This window comes from Trematomus bernacchii, unplaced genomic scaffold (assembly GCF_902827165.1).
Source record: "Trematomus bernacchii unplaced genomic scaffold, fTreBer1.1, whole genome shotgun sequence".
NCBI lineage: Eukaryota > Metazoa > Chordata > Actinopteri > Perciformes > Nototheniidae > Trematomus > Trematomus bernacchii.
The window spans coordinates 7,624,526-7,643,971 of record NW_022988097.1 but is presented as its reverse complement, the minus strand read 5'-3'; the positions used below and the strand labels follow the sequence as shown (position 1 = coordinate 7,643,971).

The 19,446-nt window shown below is 40.3% G+C and overlaps 1 protein-coding gene across 9 annotated transcripts; it reads left to right on the top strand.

The window, feature by feature from the left end:
• Positions 1-1,618: 1,618 nt before the first annotated feature.
• On the top strand, positions 1,619-19,328 carry tnip1 (TNFAIP3 interacting protein 1). 9 transcript variants are annotated; one of them, XM_034121276.1, is made up of 18 exons: positions 1,619-1,705; positions 5,758-5,940; positions 6,458-6,601; positions 6,752-6,804; positions 6,903-6,962; positions 7,614-7,823; positions 8,723-8,817; positions 9,284-9,440; positions 9,724-9,816; positions 9,932-9,997; positions 11,147-11,278; positions 15,490-15,618; positions 15,702-15,836; positions 15,940-16,065; positions 16,198-16,281; positions 16,720-16,938; positions 17,192-17,276; positions 17,642-19,328. In XM_034121276.1, exons 2-18 carry the CDS (start codon positions 5,793-5,795, stop codon positions 17,761-17,763), a joined length of 2,058 nt encoding a protein of 685 aa, XP_033977167.1. In that variant the 5' UTR covers positions 1,619-1,705; positions 5,758-5,792; the 3' UTR covers positions 17,764-19,328. The 9 variants fall into 9 exon arrangements, with proteins under 9 accessions (XP_033977167.1, XP_033977172.1, XP_033977171.1 ...); XM_034121281.1 differs by lacking the exon at positions 1,619-1,705 and adding an exon at positions 4,667-4,771 and having other exon boundaries at positions 16,810-16,938; positions 17,645-19,328; XM_034121280.1 differs by lacking the exon at positions 1,619-1,705 and adding an exon at positions 4,667-4,771 and having other exon boundaries at positions 16,810-16,938.
• Positions 19,329-19,446: the final 118 nt, after the last annotated feature.

Sequence of the window (19,446 nt, the reverse complement as noted above, 5' to 3'; positions counted from 1 at the left end):
ACATAAGAATAGATCATATTTGTTAAGTGTTATTATGGGAGAATTACTATTCTTGTGGTACTAGCAGAGCATATTAAGACCAAAACTCGAACAACAACTTCCTTACTTGCAATAAATAAGCACTAATTAGAAGGTTATTGAGGAAAAACTCTCAACTAATGGCTTATTACTTGTAGAATATGGTCATGTAGAATAAGGCATTAATAAGTGTTTTATAATGACTAATAAAGAGCCAATATACTGCTTATATGCATGTTAATGAACAACTAGTTGATGGTTAATTTGTGTACCTTAATATTAAGTGTTACCGTAAATAATGCTAATTTCCTCTCTCTGTTCCCTTTTTTTTTTACAGTATGTGTTCTGGGTGTGGTGCCCTGGTTTTGTGTTTGGCAGGGAGGTTCAATTATTAACTCTGTTGATATTGGCAATAGCAGTGGGCCGAGCAGAAAAGGAACCAAAATATATAACAGCAGGAAACTCCCACTTCAATTCAATCTGCTTAACAAACTCAAAAATACCCACATTCTTATTGTTGATAACTGTTTACTAGCCTATGAGGGTTAATAAAGGGTGATATTACAGAATAGTTTAAATGTATTCAAACACATAGTTTTCCTATAGATATATTACAGATATTATAGCGATAGCAGCTAACTTACATTGTAGGCCTGTGTCAAACAAATCAAGCTTGACATTTAAACACACTGTAGAATTATAGCTTGACTTCATTGGATACATGATGGCCTACCATGACTGAACAGTTATTTATACCTCTACACGTTTAAATCAAAAAAAGAAAATATGTTGTTTACAGTGAAACCGATTAAACATGTCAACTATAGCACTTCATTTTATGTGTCTCAGTTGGACTTATTTACTTGTAGAAAAGTACATGGCAGCTGTCTCTTTTCTTGCCAATGTCTCAGTTCATTGCGTATGTGTGAGCGCAGCTGTTGTCAGGCCATCTTTGAGTTAAAAGAGGAAAGAAGAAAAAAGACGTATGTGGCGAGGAAATCCCCTGCAGTACGCCAAAATCCAAGGCAACAAATAGAGTCTGCAGCAGTCAGTCACACTCTGGTTTTAATGGCACACCCAACCCTAAATTGCTCCATTTGATGATAATTATGAGAGATTAAGAGATTACTTCAGTAGCACTTTGTAAGATTGCAGACTATGGCAAATATGCAAATTTGAATTTCCCTTTTAACAGCTTGGGGAAGTTTGAACTGGGGTGTTGTTCAGAACAGATTAGATTTTCCTCATTAATAAATTCACCAAGGTTTAAATATTTTAGAGAATTATGAGTGTATCTTTAAAATGTGACTTTTTTTATCTACAGTTGCAATAATTAAAGTGGCATCATGATTTGATCATGCAATAAAAACACATGCAGTATTGTATACTTGAGTATAATAGGTCATCTGTAAATATTCCTTTAGTCCTCTCTTTGTGTCATGTGTCATATTGTGTGGCATTCTCTATCATTCAGTTTTGTAAGCATGCATTAATGTGTGCCACATGGTTTACGTGCAGCAATCCAATGTATAAAGATGGCAGGCCACACAGCTGGACAAAAACTGTGTACAGTATCAGGCCATTTCACTGGGTTATGGGAATTCCCCAAGTCTCAGTGAAATTGCTTCCCCCCTATTCACCAGTTTCCTTAAAAAGCGCCTCTCTCCGGCAGAAGCTGAATGTGTGGGTGAGTTGTTGTTTATTATTTTAACATTGGAGGTAACAGAGCAAATTATATTTATTATCAATAGTTGTGATGCTGTCTTGCTTTTGTTTTTTATTACTTCTAGGGCAGGTTGAATAACTTTAAGATGTCATTTAAATGAATGATGTTAGTTTGAGTTTGGAACATTACATAAAAGGGAAACACAACATGAAAAGATTGATTTCTTCCTTATACAAGATTGATTTGTAACTTACAATCTCTATTGTATGTTTTTTTGTTTGTATTCCTTCCTTGCCTAGGCAAATACTCTGTCGGAAATATATTTTTGTTATTTACTAAGAGCAAATATGGAGGTAAATCCATGTTAAGAACAAAATAACACTATTTAAGCTTAACCATGAAATGTGTTGTTTATCAATTGTATTATTTCTATATCAGCCTGACAGAAATATGCTTGCCAATCTGTCACACAGGTTTCTTTGTTGTCTAGGGTTTCGATTCTCAGTAAAAAAAAAATACATTCAAAAGAAGTAATATGAAGATCCTCTTAGAACTAACAATGTTTATGAGAATATTTGGAGCCGGTGCACGTTGCTGGCATATGATACTGTTCAGTGAGGATGTCTTTAGTTCAGGACCCGAGAAGACAGCTGGAGTCACTAGTAGGCTGACAAAAGGACGTTTTGTATTAAGCAGTGCAGAGCTAATGACTATCAGCTGCGTATACCCGCTGCTAGATATGGGAGACTGGACCGTCCTTTTGTCTCAACAGGGTGGGGTACATACATACTCTTCTGTCTTTCTGCAATGGAAAATGCTTTCAAATATTTATATATATAAGTAGGTGGGAGGAAAAAACTAAGTGCACAGTTTGTTACCCGTGAAGACTAAATGATGGGTGACATTTCCTGTATCCTCTGGCTTTTGTTTTTGGGCTTGGTAGGCTCAGAGTCACCGGCCTGTTTGTTATTTTATCAGCCTGAGACCGAAACACTCAGCTCCTATAAATAAGGACAAGGTCACGGCTGGCATGCTGTGTGAACTGTATGTTTGCTTTATTCTGGCTAATGGTTCACTGAGGTTCTACATACAAGGTTAAAAGTATATTGTTTGTCATTTTTTTGTTGTATTACAAAAGAGGCATGTGACTCTTCAATTGAACTAAAGGCAGTTAAAGCCAGATTTGTATAAAAGGAAGTCTCAAATAAGTTGTATTGTTTTTAAGCACAGTCAGGACAAAATAGTAGCCTCTTTTCTCACTAATTCACTTATTGTCTTAAGTCAAGTACATGAATGTTGTATACTGCTCTACATGGCAAAAATTCTAACTACATTTGTAGTTAAACGTGTTCGTATAATTACAATCGGACCTCTTATCAGTTTTACAGTATGAAAAATACCATGTAAATGTGTATTTCATAAATTCAGTTAACCTATTTTATTTTATAAGATTAGCTAGCTGCTAAGGTACTTATTTACTGACTTTTCCGACCTATTTCCTGTAATTGAAAAATGTGTGTTACAAAATCTTTAAGGGAGTCAAACCAACTATCACAAAAAAAGAAACTAGCTACTAAGCAGTATCGTGAAAACCTGTTTCAATCTTAACTGGTTTCTATTAGAGCATTGTATTATTGGTGCACTTTCTTTCCCTTAGAGGAAGTGGGGATATAAATGAAAAAAACAAGCTTTTCATACTGATTAGTTTAGATACTGTATACTGATAATAAAGCATGCAATCTAACATCATTTGCAAACTGGGTATATCCTGTGTTAACACAGCATGCTTCCAGATAAGACCTCCAAGGCTGATGCTATGACATTTTAAATCATTGTCGAGAATGTTTGCCTTAATGGTTTTTGTGGACAAACTGTGGTATTTGTTTTCTCTATTGTAATTCATAGACATTTATATATATATACATAATTATTATGACCCATTATAGATCTACAGTTAACCAAAGAATGCTTTTTGTAAATCATTGAGGAAGTAACCACAGGTGACCTGTCGTTTTTTTCCCACAAGATGTCACTGTTGTTCGGAATTGTTCATGTTTGGTAAATCAAGGGCCTGAAATAAAGCTCTGAAAAATGGTGGCACACTGCTTCTTAACAAATTCCTTACCTGTGACTGACAAAACCTTTAAAAGGTAAATTGCATTTTACTTCAAGACAAGTAAATTATGTTATTTACATTTCATCACGGTATTATTCGAAAGTAAATATATTCCCATTATATATTAACATATTTAAGTCAAAACTAGAACAATTAATTGATTTATCGATTAGTCATAAAATGTGAAGACTCAAAAACCACAATTTACTAAATGTATTCATTGTTAGAGCATGTTTTTAGTTTTATATACTAAACAATAATTAATGAAGAAAACTAATGTCAGTTTAAATAATGATGAATACAATAACTTATTGCCCTATCACAATATAAACATTATATATCTCTTCGCAGCTTATATACAATATATGTATTTCTCATTTACCCATAGTGTGGACTCACTCACTTTAGTGTAACTTGAACTAGGCCTTATTCCCCAGTTCAGAAGAAATGTGTGATGCAATCACAGAAAACCCCACCAGCCCCTTCTCTAAATGTATCAATGAGTTAAAAAGTAATTCTGTGAAAATCTTGGGACTATGACTATGACTATATGACGAGTCGCGATGAGTGTCAATTGTCAATTTAAAAAAGGATAAGAAATGAATTTAAATAATCAAGACAAAAATCCGGCTGCAGTGTTACTCACCCTAGTGTCATTGTGGCATACAAGCGATTATTTCCATATATGTATGTACAAATGTATAGGCCATCTTGAGTCATTCTGATCAAATCTTTACCATGAATTATGAATATGTGAAGCATTTCGATCCAATGTTTACATTACGGTCAACGGCTCGTGTTGGTTCCCCCGCTGACAGAGAGCTGCGCCCTGATTGGTCCGACGGGCTGTCAGTCACTCGCTGTTTACATCAAACGAGGTGGAAATTCCCGGGTTACAGCATAGACCAGTAGACCACTTCCGCAATAGATGTCTGGGCAGAGAGACGAGAGAGGCCACTGCGAGCTGAAAGGTATCTAGACAACAGAGACCTCTTTGTTCTCTCGTTTGCCGTTTAACTCCACTTTGGGACCGACTTCGTGCATCGATTAAAATATCTGTAGTGGGTAGAAAAGAGGAGCTAACGGCTTACTGTCCCGCACTGTCATCTAGTGTTAGCTAGCCGACAGCTAACAAGGATGTTGCTAGCAATTTGCATGACAACAGCGAAAACTAATATTAGCCTTTTTCAGCCAATCAAGGTAGCTATAATTTGCTAGATTGTGCTTTATTTGACTCTCGTCTATTGGGTAGATGTTTGTTGGCAGGATTCACGTAACATCTAGGGATTTTTCCTCTGCTTTTGTCCTTTTTGCCTTCGGTTATGAACGTTGTATTTGTCATATTTAGCCATCACAAACGTTAGCACATTCCTGCCATTTGTTTCACTCTGCCAGGGTAGCATAACGATGACTCTGTTCCTGCTTTTGTCCTCTCAAAGCTGAAGGCTGATCGGTATTTTCTTCAACGGGCTTCACCTATAGTTTACACTCGTCCTGCTATAAATTATAAATAAACTGAAAGAAGAGTTGAACGTTTTTTCTTGCTGGGTAACTCGCAGAAACACTACATAGTGAGTGGGTTGTGTCTATTTAATCTGTGACAAAGGATTACCAGGAACAACATTTGTTATATGTTCTCACACTGTAACATAACCGGTTCTGATCATTCGTTTCCTTCCTCTGCATGACATTTAGGTTTCCACATTTTATGTTGACTCTTTGATCAGTACACTTTAAACTTTTAAGTCAAATGCAACTGTTTACCATGCTTTCTTGCAACCAGTGGAGGACCACAAGTCTTTAGTCCTCTATGTTTAAAGTCTTTACTGTCAGCACCCATTGTTTACAAAAAACTTCAGCAAAAATCTGTGTTATTTTATGTTCTGTTGAGTAGTTTCCAGTACTTTTTATGTTTTTAATGAAGTTGTAATTGACAGTTTTTCTCTTCTTTCCACAGTTCAGAGGATCATGTCTAGGAAGTGAGAAACGGCGATGGAAGGGAAAGGCCCGTACCGCATCTATGATCCAGGCGGGAGTGAGGTTAAGGCCAGGGAGGAGGCCGGGGCGGGCAACAGCTACCGACAGCTGCTGGAGGAGAACAGCATGTTGAGGGAGAGGATGAAGGGTCTTAAGAGTCTAGGTAAGTTCCTAAAGACGGCTTGGGTACCACAAAGTTGTGGACAGCAGTGATCTTAACACATGAGGATAACGTTATTGCAGATTGGTGTATGGAAAGAGCATTAGTTTATTTATTGTAGTAAACAGTGCAGCTTGCATTTGGCAGCAGCACTAAATTAGTTTTTTGATCTTCATTTTGAATTCACCATTAAAAATGACAAGACAAGGCATCACGTGTCTGCCATTAATAGACTACATGACTTAGTTTAAAGTAAGAATAAACACATAGGGGAGGGAAACGGTCACGCAGCTAAAGTAATGTGGAATGTAGTAAAACCTGATGTTCTTCATTGGGGAGAGGTTGTTGAAAAGCTGGCATGCGATGACAGCGGCCTGATTGCTCCTTGTGTGAATCACCAAAGGAGTGTTACTTATATGTAATGTCTCGATAAACCTCTTTCATATCATATATGATGACTGCTCATGCTGATAGAGTGAAGCACTTCTGGATATAGACAAGATCTCTTTGAAACTTACAGGTGATTTGCTGGAAGAGTCTCAGACCGAGGCATCAAGGCTGCGGCAGCGAGTGGAGGAACTTGTGAGAGACAACGAAGCCCTGAAGTCCTCCAGCTTTGTTGCCAGTCTCTGTATGGGGGGACCCATTCAGAGTGAGACACAAAGTAGGTCTCCCATACCAGAGGATTATTATGACTTTATTAATATTACTCTGGGCAGTGTTGTAACCATACGGCATGCTCTTCTACCTTAAAGTTGTATTTACCTTGTTATTAAATGGCTTATTTCATAAACCATGTTTAACCCAACTACAGAGCAAAAGGAGGCAAGCTGTTTAGGAAAAGCCCTACAACCAGAGAAGCCTAATGTAAGTAACTGGAGAATGTTTACTTTATTCCTAAAAGTGTATAGATGCAATTAGCACTGCGAGTACTTTGGTGCTACTTACATTTTTGCTCTTTACAGGAGACTTCTGCGGAGTTTGAGGTTGTGAATGTAGATGGAAAGACTTCAGACGCCTTGACTGTACGTATCAGATTTTTTGTGACAAATGATGACGAATCTTTTTCCAAGTATCACAGGAACTCGCCTTTTTGTACTTTTCCAAAAGTCTTTACATTTACCAAACATCTAACATGTTTAGATTATCAAAATGCTTTTGGTGCTAATTCCCAAAGGGGATTTGTTGTGTGTGATTTATTTAGGCTAAATTAAACCTTTCCTCTTTATAGCCATTTCCCTAATATTAGGAACATATCCTTAGTGTGGTGACTCACCATCAAACTCAATACTGGTAGCTCCAGCCTGAGTCAGCCCGGGGGAAAGTCCAGGATTATTACTGGCTGATTCATCCACAGTCACACACTTCATCCTAAAGGATGTCCTAATAGGACCTGCCAGAACATTTCAAGCTTTTTGGCACAGTTCCACACCTAAACAAAATATTTGTGGTAAAAATGTTACCAACTCTGTTTTGTGATCTATATCTATATTTAGATCCAACAGGAACAACTGGTTTGCCTCTCCAGATATATCAGCTGCGGCTTTTCATAGAAATAGAAGCAACATGACTCTTACACTATGGTGTTCTTTCGGTTTTGTGCTGGTTGAACTATATTTGTAATGTAGTCAGCTTGAGAAGCATTGACTGACTGTTAACCTGTGTGTTATCTCCAGGCCGGGTCAGTGGCAGGGTTAATCCCCGTCCTGCCTCAGGAGAACCTCGAGCTAGCCAGCCAGCTGAAGAGACTAGAGAGCTCCTTCAGCATATTCGCAGAGGAGTCCAACCCCAACCAGCTCCTGGCTCACCTCGGTCGCATGGCTGTAGAGTTTCACCATCTTTCCTCTAAGGTCCAGAAGAATGAACAGAGGACTTCCCTCCTACAGGTATGCCACACCGCTGCTGACAGAAATATTAAATGCCAAAGCTAACATCACCTCTTTTTCTTTTTCAAACATGGCTTTATATGCACTTGAAGCTAGGGTTGGTAATAATGGTAATTATAGTTAAATACATTTTGGAAATACGTTGTTTTGTGGTATCTTATATTTGTAGAGCATTGAGAGAGGATCAAGTTATTTGAGTTTTTATGACGTATGTACAAAGTTCTTCTCTGACTAATGTTGTTTTCCCACTGCAACAGCAGTTCTGGTGTCTTACACAGTTATCCGTGTGGGTTTAACATTTGCTGCGTCATGACACTCACAAACAACTACAAACATGCTCATGGCACTCATCTCAAGCTTTCCTTATTTGAGCAAACTGTCTTTTGAACTAATAACATTATTTTCTAACAATGTTACAAAGTGCTTTGCAAAAAAAATAGACTTGCAGTATAATCTGAAAAGAATACTTCCAATACAAATCTTAGGGATTATATGACATTATCTTTCACATAAAGAAGAGGCTGCATATTTGTTGCCAGTACCAGTGAAAATGCGTCACGACTTGGAACTTCCAAAAACCAACTTGGCCTAATTTTTATTTAAAAAATACAGCACTATTTCTATTGTCCTAGACTTCCAGCTACTGTCTCTCTTGTTTTTTGTTTTGTACTCCAGAGATGTCATATCCTTGCACATATTGTTCAGGTCTGTTTGGGACTGGGGAAGGGGAAGGGGTAAATGTGTAATGTGTTGATGTTTGCTGTTGTCTTTAAAAAATCTAATACAAATATTTCTGAGGAGAGAATAAAAATAAATACGGCACTATTTGCAATGACTTGGATTATGTTTGAATTCAAGTTTATGTGTTGAAGTGAGTGTTTCTTCTTTTGGTTTTGTAGACTCTCTGTGAGCAGCTCAGACAGGAGAACAATGAGCTTCGAAAGAAAATGGAAGAGGATCATCATATCAGGAATCATGACTTGGATCATCTGAAGTAATGTGTTTTAATGTTCTCTTTTTCACTTGACTGTGCTTTGTGTTGCTTCTGCTGGAGCAGCACCTGTATTGTTAGAAAGGTGTATATATATTTTTAACATGTGCACTGTATTGCCTACAAGTAATACAACCACTATTGACAGATTATTCTAATTCCTCTGGTAATTTTCTTTCCAACCATAGGACAATTGGGTTTCTCATTAACCTTTTGAATGTATTGAAAGCAGCCCTCTGTTAATATTTGATGACAAATCCTACACTACTTTTACTTTTTCCTGCATTTTGACACTTGCTTTCACTTTGATGGGGGATTATACCACTGCTTTCTGTTTGCGTCATTGAGCCCAGCGGGCATAGTAGGTTCTTCCCAAAGGAACTTCCTGAAGCCTTGTTCAAACTTCAACAACCTCTGGGAAGGGACCTTGCTCACAAACGCTATCATTTTCCTTTCCTTGCCTATTCAGACAGGAGAATCAGAAACTTAAGGCGCTGGTCACAGGAGGAGCAGCGGCATCAACGACAGCGCCACCTGACACCGAAGCTCCAGAGGCCAAAGAGGAGCCTGTGAAGGAAGAGTCAGCCGCTGTGAGACCCAAGATGGAGGCCACCACACCGCAGAAGGTAGTTCAATTCAATTACATAGTCATTTTTTTCACCATGTACAGACATCACTTTGAATTGCCTTGTGTTGAAAGGGGCTATATAAATCAACTTGACCTGCCTTTATGACTTCATATTGATAAATCTGTTCCGCTAACATGGCATATACATTTTTATTTAAAGCTTTACCCTTTTAAGAAAAAGATCCTCAATTACCTTGTGACTTAAAACTTCCCCAGTCACCATGTGATGTTACAGTAATGGAGGAATGTTGTGCATCAAGACATTTTTTGTGTGCCCCCAGAGTGGAAAAGCTGCAGAGAAAACCCCAACTAAGCCTTGTGATGTCGAGGTGTATGAAAAGAAGATCAAGCTTTTGGAGAAGCAGAGAAAGGATGTGAGTCTTTTTCTGTGCTTACTGCTCATCCTCTTTGAGCCATAGGGGAAAGTCTCTGTGTGCTTAGTTTCCTATGTCGATTGTCATTTGTTTCGCTTTCTGCCAATCCTTCCAGGTACTGGAGGTGAACAAGCAGTGGGACATTCAGTGGAACTCCATGAAGTCACAGTTTGAACAGAAGGTACAGTAATGACTTTACAGCTGTTGTGAAGGGTGTGGGAAGACATTGCTGTGTATTCAACTTCTATAGAGATGTCATCGGAGAATTCATGTCTAATTTGCTCCGAATTCCTCTAAAAACATGTTGTTGTTGCCTATTCAAGTCTAACTCAAACAAGTTCAACGTATGGTCATTTTTTTGAAATGCTTAATTTCAATTGATTAATTCTAAAGACATTTTCAAGACAATTATATTCAAAGCACTTGTAAATTGTACAAGGGAACATGTGCAGTACATTGCAAAAATGTAGTATCTATACATTGTTCACTAATATATATATAAAGTAATGTTTGTGCTAAGAATGGACAGCCCTTTGGTTTAAAATGAACTCTATTCAACACATTTAGCATCATACCAGTGGAAAAATAAAAAATGTTTTCCCTTTCCATCAGAGTTGTCATGTTTTTTTAAGTGAGTTGACACATGGCAGGCATTTTGCAATTTGGAAATACCTTTAAGGAACAGAGGGCTCTGATGTTTGTTTGCATCAGTTGGTAGTGAAGCTCCTGTGCGTGTGTGTGTGTGCGTGTCGATGTGTGTTTTTTATATGCTTGTCCAGTGGAAAGGTGCAATCTTGCAATAGTTTGCTATCTGAACATACTTACCACAAGGCTTGTCACACCTCGGTGAGAATTCCCCTCACCTCTCTGGTACCCGCTGACTTCCTCCTGCGGTGCAGTCAGAGGGCAGCAGAGACACACATATGCACAAACTCTCACACACATACTCGTGTGCACACCCACAATCATGAACAAACCTACATTCACACCTTGTTGTTACGCGGACACCATGCAGCCTTGGGTTTACACCGCAGAACCCTAGATATATATCCATTTGCGTCACTCGGTTTGTTCATATTTTACACAAAAACAGAACTGCGTGTGTTCTCAAATGTCTCCTTGTTGCTGTGGTTTAGCTTATAACTGTATAACACACATTTCTAAAGCTGTATCCAAACACACGCAACAGCTGATGTTTATCTTTACCAGATAGATGTTATCAGATAACCATTTCCTTTTTTTTTTGGTTTGTGCTCATGAGAATTGAATTTTAGAACTGTGTACTAGGTGAATTCTGTACACAACTAAATGGTTTAAAACATCTCTCCAGATCACAGACCTCAGACAACGGCTGGCTGAGTCCCAGAAAACTGTGCTGGAGCTGGAGGCAGAGCGAGAGCAAAGGCAGCGCGACTACGACAAGAAGCTGCTGCTGGCCAAGTCCAAGATTGAAAATGTGCAGGTGAGAACCACCAAGGTGGAAACAGGTCTAACATTTCAAAACTTGGACACAGAAACATGGAGGAAAAAGTGTATTCAGATAATAATAATAATAATAATAATCAAAGCTGCAAGCAGCGTTGAGCGGGTCTTCGGCGCTCCGCAGGCTGTTGTCCGCACGTCGAGGTGTGTAGGTGTCTCGAGGACTCGGCCGTTGGCAAACGTGGGAAGTTTCAGGCCGATCGGACAACGTACATACATACGTACGAGTTACAGCAGTATCATAAACATTGTGTTTGATGGCGAGTGATCTGTCGCCATGGCAACGGCATTTGATGACAACACATAATACGCCTAGATATGTTGAGGGCTGCATCGGTATAAAACCTGTGAAGTTTTGGGCCGTTTGGAGCATGTTAACTGGAGTTATGTTTTTTGGCGAGGGATACGTTGTCATGGCAACAGCTTTTGAGGAAAACTCACTATTGTTATATTGAGGTGTTGAGGGCCGGACCATTAACTGTCATCTGAAGTCTGGTGCAGTTTGGATCATTTTCCATTGAATTAAGACAACATCGTGTTTTTTGGTGAGGGATGCGTTGCCATGGTAACGCCATATTAACATACATCACATTTGACGTAGAGCTGTTCAGGGCCGCAGTGTTAACCATCATGTGAAGTTTGGTGGCGTTCTGAGCATATCAGTTGGTGTTATGACATCATCGTGTTCCATGGCGAAGTATGGGCCTAGCATCGAGCGAACGCAAAGTTTGGCGCTAAATAACGGCTGCGCCGTGCAAAAGAAAACAACTTCCGTGATAACTTTGAATTGCCCATGTCTCGAGATGCTACCTGACGAATTTCGAGTCGTACGGATAAAGTCCCTGGGAGAAGATAGATTTTGTGCGGAGGACGAAAAACGCGATAAATCGCGTTTTTTGACGCCTTTTTCGATGCCAAATTCAAAATGGCCGACTTCCTGTACGTTATTTTATACCCCTCCAAGAGGCTTTTTTGTTTGTCTCCGCACCTTAGATATGCTTAGCGAGTTTCGTTCGGTTACGTGAAAGTTAAAGTAGGGGGAGTTAACGTTAAAAACGGAAGTGGGCGTGGCTTACGCAATTTTTTACGTAATATTCCGGAACCAATTAAATATCAAAATTTTGCGCACTTCTGACGCGCGTGCGAAATTTGGTGAGTTTTCACATATGTGGCGGGGGTCAAAAGTGCGCGCGATGTTCTAAAATAAGAATCATAATTAAAGCTGCAAGCAGCGTTGAGCGGGTCTTCGACGCTCCGCAGGCTGTTGTCCGCACGTCGAGGTGCGTGTGTAGGTGTCTCGAGGACTCGGCCGTTGGCAAACGTGGGAAGTTTCAGGCCGATCGTACAACAATTTAAGCGTCTTTGGGTCTTAGAAAAGCGCTATAGAAATTGAATTTATTATTATTGTGTTTGATGGCGAGTGATCTGTCGCCATGGCAACGGAATTTGATGACACCCCATAATACGCCTAGATGTGTTGAGGGCTGCATCGTTATCAAACCTGTGACGTTTTGGGCCGTTTGGAGCATGTTAACTGGAGTTATGAGAAAACCGTGTTTCACGGCGACCATGTTGTTACCATAGCAACGACATTTGACGAAATCTCAAAACTGACACATATATGTGTGTCGAGGACTTGACGGTTAGTACACATGGGAAATTTACCATTTACACAGGAGTTATAGCAATATCGTGCTTAACGGCGAGGGATGCGTTGCCATGGCAACAGCTTTTGAGGAAAACTCACTATTGTCATATTGATGTGTTGAGGGCCGGACCATTAACTGTCATCTGAAGTCTGGTGCAGTTTGGACCATTTTCCATCGAGTTATGACAACACTGTGTTTCATGGCGAGGGATCTGTCACCATGGCAACGGCATATGATGACATCCCATAATTGGCGTAGAGCTGTTCAGGGCTAGGGTTAAGGACAAAGGAGCCTCATTCACTTTACATTGGGGTTGTTTGCGTGGTGCAGACACGTAAATGTAGCAAAGTTCGTGACTCCACCACGCACTGCGGTGTTAAGGAGTCGTGGTGGAGTCACGCATTCTGGTGAGACCAGGTTGGTCTTGCCACATGGCCTTCCCTTGCATAATCTCAAATATTTTTTATTTGTATTTAAGCTACCAACGTGTAACAGAACCATGTCATGTTTGTTGTTCTCTGACACAAAACATCATGTTGAATCAGTCAAAAACAAGATCATTGCCATTGGCATGATGACTTCTGGTTTGGAACACAAAGTTCTGTAAGTAAGTTTCACTTCTTTCGGCTGCTAAACCTTAACTTGTTTTTCACTTATCATCTTGTGTAATCTTTATCTTGTGTTATTTCAAGCTTTTAATTCAGATTGACATGTATGGTATGGGTGTTAGTGTCCCAACAATTCTGTATCTTGTGTAAGTGTATCTGATTATTGCAACACAGCAGCTGCAAGAGAACTATCGATTTTTAGCCGTGTGATTCCATGGATTGTTTAATTTGTTATAACAAAGGTCAAATGTTTCTGAGCAGAAAGTTAACCATCCAGTTCAACAGTTGATATGGGAGCACCAAAAACTGAAGTTCAGTTTGTTACCATAGCAACGACATTTGACGAAACCTCAAAACTGACACATATATGTGTCGAGGGCTTGACGGTTAGCACACATGGGAAATTTGAACACTTTTTTAGCATTTACACAGGAGTTATAGCAATATCGTGCTTAACGGCGAGGGATGTGTTGCCATGGCAACAGCTTTTGAGGAAAACTCACTATTGAGGTGTTGAGGGCCGGACCATTAACTGTCATCTGAAGTCTGGTGCAGTTTGGACCATTTTCCATCGAGTTATGACAACACTGTGTTTCATGGCGAGGGATCTGTCACCATGGAAACGGCATATGATGACATCCCATAATTGGCGTTGAGCTGTTCAGGGCCGGACCATTAGCCATCATCTGAAGTCTGGTGCCGGTGATATAAAAGTGAAGATTGGGGGACGATGGGACCGTGTCCATTGGAGTTTTAGCGACACCGTGTTTTATGGCGAGGGATGCGTTGCCATGGAAACGGCATATGATGACATCCCATAATTGGCGTAGAGCTGTTGAGGGCCGGACCATTAGCCATCATCTGAAGTGTGGTGCAGTTTGGACCATTTTCCATTGACTTAAGACAACATTGTGTTTTATGGCGAGGGATGCGTTGCCATGGAAACGGCATACGGTGAGATCTCAGATTTCACGTAGAGCTGTTGAGGCATGGACCGGTGATATAAAAGTGAAGATTGGGGGACGATGGGACCGTGTCCATTGGAGTTACAGCGACACCGTGTTTTATGGCGAGGGATTCGTTGCCATGGTAACGCCATATTAAGTAACATCAAATTTGACGTAGAGCTGTTCAGGGCCGCAGTGTTAACCATCATGTGAAGTTTGGTGGCGTTCTGAGTATGTCAGTTGGCGTTATGACATCATCGTGTTCCATGGCGAGGGATGGCCGAGCATCGAGCGAACGCGAACTTTGGCGCCAAATCACAGCTACGCCGTGCGAAAGAAAAAGACTTCCGTGATAACTTTGAATTGCCCATGTCTCGAGACGCTACCCGACGAATTTCGATATAAATCGCGTTTTTCCGACGCCAAATTCAAAATGGCCGGCTTCCTGTACATTATTTTATACCCCTCCAAGAGGCTTTTTGGTTTGTCTCCGCACCCTAGATATGCGTAGCGAGTTTCGTTCGTTTACGTGAAAGTTAAAGTGAAAGTTAAAGTGGGGGGAGTTTAAGTTAAAAACGGAAGTGGGCGTGGCCTACGCAATTTGACGCAAAGTTCCGGAACCAATTACACATCTGAAGTTGCACCACTTCTGACGCGCGTGCAACATTTGGTGAGTTTTCACATATGTTGCGGGGGTCAAAGGTTTATCGGTCGCTATGCGACCGATTTCAATAGGGTCTTCGCCGACCTATGGTCTCAGACCCTAATAATAGTCATTTATATAGCGCTTTTCCTGGTGCTCAAAGCGCTTTACAAGCAATTAAAGAAGAAAAATAACAACAAAAGTAAAAAGTGCTAAGCTACGTGGATTAAGGGCGAGGGGTTAGTGGATTAGGAGTTGGAGGCAAGAGTGAAAATGTGAGTTTTGAGGGATTTCTTGAATGAAATAAGAAAGGTGTTTCAATGTTTTCTGTGTTTTTAATTCAGGGGGAGAAGGAGTGCCTGAACTCTGAGACCACTGAGCTTAAGCAGAAGGTTCGCTACCTGCAAGATCAGCTGCTGCCCCTCAGCAAACAGAGGGAGTACCAGGAGAAAGAGATCCAACGCCTCAACAGGGTGAGTGCACTTCATCTCTCCATCTATTACTGCATCTTTTCCACAGAGACATTTCTTCCAATACTTGTTTTGTCTTACTTCAGGCCTTAGAGGAAGCCTTAAACCTGCACACCCCTTCATCCTCCCAAAAACCACCGGGTCAGGCTAACTTTCCCGATGCAGCCAATAACCTGAAGAAACAGGAACTGCTCACTCAAATTGCTGTACTAAAGGAACAGGTCAGTTTTTACTTGAAATATACACTCACACGTACATGGTTCTTTTTGCACTTATACGTTAATTTCCTCAACTGATTGTATTTGTTGTTGTTTTGTACTTCAGGTAAAGATCTTTGAAGAAGACTTCAGAAAAGAGAGAAGTGACAGGGAGCGAATGAACGAGGAAAAGGAGGACTTGAGGCGGCAAGTTGAGAGACTCCAGGGTCAGATCACTAATTTGACCAATCAGGTAAGCTGTGTGTTTACAGTTTAACTGTCCTGTGTGTGTGGCATGATAACAAATGCTTTTTTTCTTTCTTGCATTAAATTACAATCATAACTGAATTACTCCACTAATTGTGTTATTGTGTGCTTGGTTCAGCTTCACCAGGCACAGAACGAGTGTCAGAGAGAACGTACGGAGAGATGCAAGCTGGAGAGACTGCAGATGCAGCATCACAAACAGGTACTGGCTGCAGCTCAGATCTGACTCTAGAAGTGTTGCCGACATGTTGAAATGTGAATTACATTTTTGCCGTCAGCCTGGAAATAAATAGATGACATGTTTGGTCATATACTTTCAAATCATTTAATCAGGGACAATGCAGTCACTGAGAGTTGGGATGCGTCATGCAGGAGGATATGAGTCAAACCTTGCAGACTAGCGCCCCCTTGTGATAGAATGCAGTCATTCAGCCGATTGCAATAAGTTCTTACACCAAGAGCCTTACTCGGGTTAGAGTGTTTGTCAGTGCAGCAGGTGGAGCGTTCCCACAGTGGGGGGCCGCCGCACTTGGGTGAAGGTCAGCGCTGGCCCGTGCCATGACAGGGCCACAGTGTCCTCGCTGAGAGTAGCAGCCGTGCACTGATTGGGGATCACGTGTGTACTTGTGATCCCTCGTAGGGGCAGCAGCAGGAAAGATGTACCTCAGACCCCACGTCAGGCTTAGTGAATGGCCCGCTGAGCCCCCCCTACTGTGGTCCCTTTGTGCAGGTGGGACCGCAGGGCCTTGAAGGCTGGCCGGTACACTTCCCTCCCCGGATGCCCAATGCAGCAGGCGCCAACGCCGCAGCCACAGCCGCAGCACCGCCCCCCGTACGAGACTTCCAGCCCGTTACCCCGGTAAGGGTCCTCCAAGGCCCCTCTGTCTCTGTCTATGGAGCGACTCTGGTTCACTGAGGAAACACGGCTCTTTTCTCTCTTTCCTCTACTCCCCTTATCTCTTGGGAGGAACTTGTCATTAGGTCTAACTATAGCTCAACCTAGCCACGCTTACATTTAATTAACATTGTTAGGTTAAGCTGTAGGGCTGCTGTTTTTGATAAATGGGGATTTTTAATGATTTCAACTAAATTGGTGCTTTCTCTTTGGTCAGGGTTTTCCTTGGCAATCGTCATTCCCACAGCCCAGAGGGGCCAGAGCAGTAGGAGAAAGTTCAAGACCACCACCAGAAAATGCAGGTATGGTACAGCCAGCCAAGCACACTATTGTTTTTTATTCCAAAGGTTTGTTGTAAATCACATTTGAGTTTTATATCTCAAAGCATACAGCTTGTGTTGCTCTGTATGTTTCCTTATCGTCAATATAAAGACTTTTTAAAAGACCAACAATGCATTTGTAGCAGTATGTATCTCAATTATTTGAGTTCCCTATCTGTGGCTACACGGATCAATACATTCTGCTTTTGGTTTTACATGAGATTTGCTGCTCAATTTATAGGATTACATAACACCACAGCTACATTTGGACTTATTCATTAAAAGTGAAAAGTGTGTAAAGCTAAGTTTATGACTGAAGATAACCGAGTCTTGTCTTTCCGTGTCAGTAGATCAGTCCGCAGCAGCAGCAGCAGCAGCAGCTTCAGCAGCCGCAGCAGCGTCGGCAGCAGCGACAGCAGCAGGATTTGGAAAAAGGGAGCGACAGAACATTGACCCTGGAAAGCACTAAAGCATCACCGTACCCACCAAACGGAGTCTGGGTAGTACTGTAGCATGAAATCAGTTTGTTTTTGAGTTGACAAGGTGTGATTTGATCTATAATTTTCCTACTGAACTGTAGATATCCTATTGTAATGTTGTTTATACTTGCGTTTTATAAGGCTATTTGTGAAACACTTCGCTATTCTGAATATATACATGAAATATTATTTAGACTTTTTTTTTGTTTTTATCAGGAACTGAAGTCATTTGTTAAATAGGTTTGAATAATTAGCATTCTTTTTTTTTCTCCAGAAAATATACCTATGTGCTTGTATCACTGCAAAGATGTAACAACTGGACACTTAGTTTGTTACTTGTAGGGTTACAGGAAGCCATTCCCCAATATGACTAAGACAACATATACTCATTCCAACAATGAATGATTATATACGTACATCAAATCATAGAGTTTACAATGTGAATGTTGATTGATTTATGAAGATTTCTTCAATACCATTGATGTTTTAGAACTGTCCCATACGTGTAACTGTTCAAAAGTGGTTGTTGAAATACAAAAATGTTGGGAAATGAATTTTGATGGTATCATACCAAAAACATGATTGTGATTATTGATAATTTATTTATAACCTGCTGTTTTGATAGTTGCATTGACTAAGTGTAAATCATTGTCTTTAGTAATGCTGTTCTTTCTATGTTGTTAGTGTAATCCAAATATATTGTAGCTATTGACATTGTATGTTTGTATCAGACACAATACACAATGCACAGAACATACACAGCCTTTTTTTCCCATGATGATGGACCTAATCTCATTAAACACAACACTTCTACTTGATTACAATTGATTTGATTTGACCACTCATTGCAGTATTCATACTCATCTAACGGCATCTTGTACCACAGTTAAGACCCCAAATAAAAGTTAGAACAACAAATCCTTAAGGCAATGACTGCCTTCCTCTACTTACGGTTAATCCGTGTTCATTTATTGAGTTTAATCTCAACTAGTACTGACACATTCAATGTATGTGTAAGATAAAGAAAGGGGAAGATTCTCATCAGTATTTGGAAATCCTAGAGCTGTTATAACGGCAGTTCAGTTGCTCCAGACCTCTCCCAGGATGTCTGGCTGCTCTGTCTACTTCAACAACCAGCAATCCTTCCCATGCAGACAGTCCTGTTAACTGATGTGATACAAAGTAAAGTCCCCCTGATACAACAGATACACACACCCAGAGATAATATGCTTAACCATTATAAAAGGATCATCTCAAATCAAGCCACTGTCTAACTGAATACCCATTCAATTTCCTTAGTATATGTCAGATGAAGGGCTCAAAACGTGCGCAGATGAACTAGAAAAAGGCTCCAATTTTATCAAACCATTTTAGTTACAGGGAACAAAATCCTGATGGGTGAGAGCTGAAATGAGAAATTGCACTTTGAAAGGTATGCTGTAATTACTGGCAGTTGTATTTTCTTGGTTTGTAGCCTTTTCTTTTTTTGCTGTAGGCAAAAGCACATGTGAGACTTTTTGTATTTGACTGGCTTAATAAATCTATTCTAAATGTCTTCTAGCATCTTACCCTACTTATTCATGTTGATACTTTCCCCGGTTTTTTATTGCATGTTAGAAATGTCGTTGCCACAAGTGTGCTACATGTTCACCTTTCTATAACACGACACCCAC